The sequence below is a fragment of the Gavialis gangeticus genome, unplaced genomic scaffold (genome assembly GCF_001723915.1).
Source record: "Gavialis gangeticus isolate Ggan-Ray unplaced genomic scaffold, GavGan_comp1, whole genome shotgun sequence".
In the NCBI taxonomy this organism is placed as follows: domain Eukaryota; kingdom Metazoa; phylum Chordata; order Crocodylia; family Gavialidae; genus Gavialis; species Gavialis gangeticus.
Genome location: NW_017729004.1, coordinates 38,146,501 through 38,151,882, shown reverse-complemented (window position 1 = coordinate 38,151,882; position 5,382 = coordinate 38,146,501). Strand labels below are relative to the sequence as shown.

At 41.0% G+C, this 5,382-nt stretch overlaps 1 protein-coding gene across 3 annotated transcripts in view; it reads left to right on the top strand.

Annotated features, from left to right (window-relative positions):
- Window positions 1-5,382, top strand: part of APBB1IP (amyloid beta precursor protein binding family B member 1 interacting protein) — a 128,291-nt gene that overhangs the window by 73,255 nt on the left and 49,654 nt on the right. For all 3 annotated transcript variants that reach the window (XM_019508253.1, XM_019508254.1, XM_019508255.1), the window contains one exon: window positions 2,974-3,133. In XM_019508253.1, coding sequence (XP_019363798.1) covers window positions 2,974-3,133 — 160 coding nt within the window. The remainder of the gene's footprint in view (window positions 1-2,973; window positions 3,134-5,382) is intronic.

Genomic DNA, 5,382 nt, shown 5'->3' with positions numbered 1-5,382 from the left:
CAAGGACAAGTGCAAAGTCCTGCACTTAGGGTGGAACAATCCCATGCACTGCTACAGCCTGGGAACTGCCTGGCTAAGCAGCTTCTTTGCAGAAAAGGATCTGGGGGTTAGTGGACAATAAAATGGATATGAGCCAGCAGTGTGCCCTTGTTGCCAAGAAGGCTAACAGCATACTGGGCTGCATTAGTAGAAGCGTTGCCAGCAGATTGAGGGAAGTAATTATTTCACTCTATTCTGCACTGTTGAGGCCACATCTGGAGTACTGTGTCTAGTTTTGAGCCCCCCAGCATAGAAAGGATGTGGACAAGTTGGAGAGGGTCTGGCAGAGAGCAACAAAAATGCTTCAGGGGCTGGGGCACATGACTTATGAGGAGAGGCTGAGGGAACTGGGCTTATTTAGTCTTGAGAAGAGAAGACTGAGGGGGGATTTAATAGCAGACTTCAGGTCCCTTCTGACCCTAACAACTATGAAACTACCTGAAGCGGGGTTCAAAAGAGGATTGAGCTAGACTGTTCTCAGTGGTGGCAGATGACAGAACAAGGAACCACAGTCTCAAGTTGCAGCAAGGGAAGTTTTAGGTTAGATATTAGGAAAAGCTTTTTTACTAAGAGGATGGTGAAGCACTGGAACAGGTTACATAGAGGTGGTGGAATCTCCATCCTTGGAGGCTTTTAAGGCCCGTCTTGAGAAAGCCCTGGATAGAATGATCTAGTTGGGGATGGTCCTGAGGTCCCTTCCAACCCTAGATTTCTATGATTGTATTAGTTAGGGGTCTCGTTGCATGTTACACTTCAGAAGTTTTAACTGCTTAAAATGCCAGCATCTGCCTATTTTAAGCAGTAAAACACATGCTAAGTCCCATCATGTTGTAGCAAAGAGTATGGAGTATGTCTAAATGGTATTAAGTAACATATGTTCAGCTACCGTGAGACTGCTCTACAGAGATAATAAAAACAGTCCTCACTGGCTCCAGTTCTGTTTGTTGGTCCCAACCCTGGGACACCACTGGAGCCAGTTCAGGACTTTGGTGGGGATCGAGATTGACAAACAGCTGTTTATGGCTCTCAGCCCTGACACCATACTAAGGGGTTTGAACCAGCTCCTGTGAGGTGCAAGGGCTGGGACTTACAAACAGCTGTTTGTCTACTGCACCAGGCTCCAGCCCTGTCCAGAGGGCTAAGATCATAGTAAGCATTACCATGTGATGGCTCAGAAGACTTTCTGGCTTGTAGTAATGCTTACTATAATCTAAATAGAACGTGTCCTGAGTGTAAAGTGTGACGAGGCCCTGGAACCCTGGTTGCATTCAACAGGAGCTGCAGTCCAGCGGCTCTGAAAAACTAAGACCCATGGATGAACTGAAATTTTCAGTTCTGCTTGAGTAACAAATGAGTGCTGCCAGAGATGAGATTCTACAAGCTTCAGAAAAACATGGTTCAGGCTTCCAGTTAATTATGGCGTGTCTGTGTTTGAGACATCTCCCACATGGAATGAAATGCACAGACTTTCCTGAGGATATGTTGGAAGAAATAATAAGAGTTGTTCTTAAGAGAGTTCCTCCTACATGCATCCATTGCAGCTCATCTTGTTGTCTCTTAACTTGCGTAATAAGTGATCATCATTTTGGGAGACAGTGTATCAGTTTTTTAATTTTTATTTTGCAGCCGTTTTAAGATATGAAATGTTTTGACACCGTTAAATATTTTAGAATTAGACTCTGCTGGTTTATCCCATTGTTAAATATCCATGCTGTCATAACTCTGATGTTCTGGGAGAATTAAAATAAAATTCTAGACGGGGCTAGTCTTTTCTGCTGTAAAAAGAGGCAGAGGCTGGTAAATGTCCTGTGGCTTAGTGCAATGCAAATGATGTAAAACTATTGCAGGCATGTTTCCAAACAGACAAAGCCTTGGAACCAGACAATAACTTCCCCTTTTTTCCTAGACATGTTTTAGATTATGTATATTCAATATATTTTCTACATATCCTCCACCACAGATGGGCTCCTTATTCTAGGAAAAAACAACATTTAGAGGGTTTGAAACCAGAGCAAATATACAGTTCAGCTTTTTGGTTTACATTTTTTCTTTTCAAAAGACTGCAAGGACTTTTTCTTGTTGATCTTAGTTCTCTGCTATTACCTCCCCTTCATGGAGGTTTTCTCTCTTGCATCAGAAGTTTCCTATGTAAACATTTTAAAATCAGCATTTATTAAAACTGCTGCATAGAGAGAAGTTCTCTCAATTCGCTTGTGTATGCTTCCTGATAGGAGATTGTTTGCTGAAGTGCATCATTTGACCATTGTGGCATATTTGCCATTTTCAGTTTAGTCTTTTATAGTTTAGCATGCACACCCACACCCACACATGCAGTGTGTACATTGTTTCTTGTTTAGAAAGTACTTCATGGGATCAAGGAATAATAACCATGGACTGGGGATCATTCAATCACTGTAATGCATAATTTCTTTATTAAAGGGTTTTGCACTGGTAGCTCTCGCTGTATCATCTGACTCCAGGTTACCCGATTAATGTAGCAAGAATCCTTCACTCTTTTTCTCATTAAACCCAAAACCATCCAATTCAGTAATTCTGGCCTTCATTACAGGTATTTCATCCCATTGTACTTGGTTGCTGTACCAAGCATTTTCCTTAGTTGCATATCCCGTGGACTTAGAAGCAGAGCTGAGGTTCTGCCATATTCTCTGTCAGCCATTTCACTGACTTCTGGAGTTCTGCTCAGTATAAAATTCAATTTCCCCTTTTTACAAAAGATTTTTTTAATTTGGTGTCAACACAATGTAACTGCTCCCAAGCTGTATTATCCCCCCAGTTCAGTGTGGTACATGGCGCCTTTGAATCAGAAATAAACTTCAGCCTGAATCTTTCTTATCTGTTTTAGCAGATTCATGATCAAGGTAGTCTTTTACTCAGTGCTGAAATTAACTGACTCCTCTATGCCTCTGTACTCAGCTTGTCGTCAAGGTGCACATGAATGATAACAGCACTAAGTCACTGATGGTGGATGAGCGGCAGGTGGCACGGGATGTTTTAGACAATCTTTTTGAGAAAACCCACTGTGACTGCAAGGTGGATTGGTGTCTGTACGAAATGTACCCAGAACTGCAAATTGGTAAGTGTCATATTGGCCAGTGACCTGCATGGTACATTTGTGTAATATGCTTGATAATGAAAATTGATAATGAGACTGCTGCTAAGTTTTCTCATTCCCCAATAAACGTGCATAAGCTCTCGCTCTCGCGCGCTCTCTCGCTCTCTGATGGATGCGTGACTGCTGAAGCAGTTCATATGATTTTGAGAGACGTGAGTGCTGCATCATGTCAGAGTGAAGCTGAAAGTACAGGTTCCCCCTTCCCCTCCTTATTACACAGAGTTGATATTTAGTGCAGCGATACACTGAGCCTTTCCCTCTGGAGGACTGCTGTGTTTCCATGCAGCAGGCTCAGGAATGAGATACACTTTAATACAACTGACCAACTAAACTCTTTGAAAGAAGCACTGTCAGTCTGAATGATATCTATTGACTCAACTAATGTTGTAATTAATTAAGCAGCTCTTTGTGGCATGTCAGTAGCTCTGACATGCTTTATTTGTGACAGGGTAGTACTCTCTGATAAGGTAAAACTCAGCTGGTAGCACCTTGTACTGAAAGAATAACAAGCCTGTTTCCTCGGGTCCCTAGGAACAGCCATGCAAGAAATTGTACATTGTTTTAGTTCAGTTTAATCATCTTGGTTTCAGAGGCCTCAAGGCCTAAGTAAAAGTGAAGCATTCTCTCGTTCTGAAACCTCTGTGGCAGGAAAGTTACCATGACCTTCTCCCTGGGCAGCAAGTAGCTTTGAGAAGCTGCAAACTGAAAATGAAGATTAGAACTGTATATTTACAGACACGTCTGGCCCTACTATCTCAACCCTCATTTGAAAAGATATTAAGAAAGTTAACTTTGACATCACATTCTAAGAGAGTCCCAGGAGTAATCATCCTGCTAAATCTTGGAGGTGTGGTGAATGGTTGGAATAGAGTCTGGGTGCCTCTGAATCTGGAAATATTAATCTGCAGGCAGGAATGGCAGATACAGTAATTGTCAATCCACTCTTTCTAGCACATTAAGATGATACATGAAGCAATATTACCACCTTCTTTTATACCTGCTTATCTTAACTAAAGAAAGACTGGAAATGTCAGTAGGTACTAGAAATGTCACAAGTGTCACTTTGAGTGATTTTTGAAGGGTTTTCTTTTCAAAGAATTTTGCTCTCACTGGCCTGATCTAAGCTGGATAAAAATTCCTGTGCATTAGGGGGATACTGTAAGGTCAGAATCTTTCCTGGAAACAGATAGCTATGGAAACAAATTGATTATCTGTGTGTATAAATAAGAAGGGCATTTTGGATTCCTTGCCTTACAGCCACAAACAAAAGGATACTAGGTTCACATTCAGGCATTTTAAAGAAGTAAATATTCTCTATTACACTAGCACATAGGGGGTCTGATCTTAGTTGGGCCTTCCATGGTGCTTGGCTTTGTAGTAATATAACAACAGACTTTTCCTTCACTGAGGGGGGAAGAGGGCGCACACAGAAGGAAAGAGGAGAGAAAAGAGGGGATAAAAGTAAAGTGACTTGCTCAAGCTTAGATAGTAAGTCAGTGGCAGAAACAGGAATGGAGCTCAAGGTTGATGCCAAGTGCAGAGCCTTGTCTTCTGTACCAAATCAGATGGGTACACAGTTATTCATTTGCAGAAGGATTTTTTCATTTTGGGAGAGTAGAATGCATCATGGTATATCTTCTGTGACTTCTGCTGTTCAGAATGCCGTAGCAGAAAAAGGACTGACAAACTGTATTAGTTTTAGTGGTTAGGGTTTCATGTGTTCTCCTAGAATAGTTCTTGATTACTGTAGTAGGAAGATTTGCTGGAGTATATATAGCTTAAAAGGTGCTTAAAGACATTTTATTATATCACTTCCTTGCATAAGAATTCTAGTGCATTTTTTATGTTGACTATGTGCAAGAAGCCTGAGGTAGATAACAAGTGAGGAGATACTCCCAAGAGTCCAAGCCATTTTTATACCAAAACATTCTTGTTAGAGTACTTTACAGCATGTCTATTATGAGAGATGGTATTTTTAAATAAAATGACTAGCTCTACAGAAAACTTCAGGACATTTCTCTGAAAGCTTGACAGTGGTATAACATGGGGTTGTATGTGGCTGTTTATAGTTTGTGAGAGTGAACAGCTTAATATTTCACTTAAGATGTCCCTATATTTAGAGTTGTTGCATACCAAGTTCTTCATGGTAAAAGTCTAATTCAGCTATTCGTATAAACTTTGTTTATAAAAATGTTGCAAACAGTGGGGGG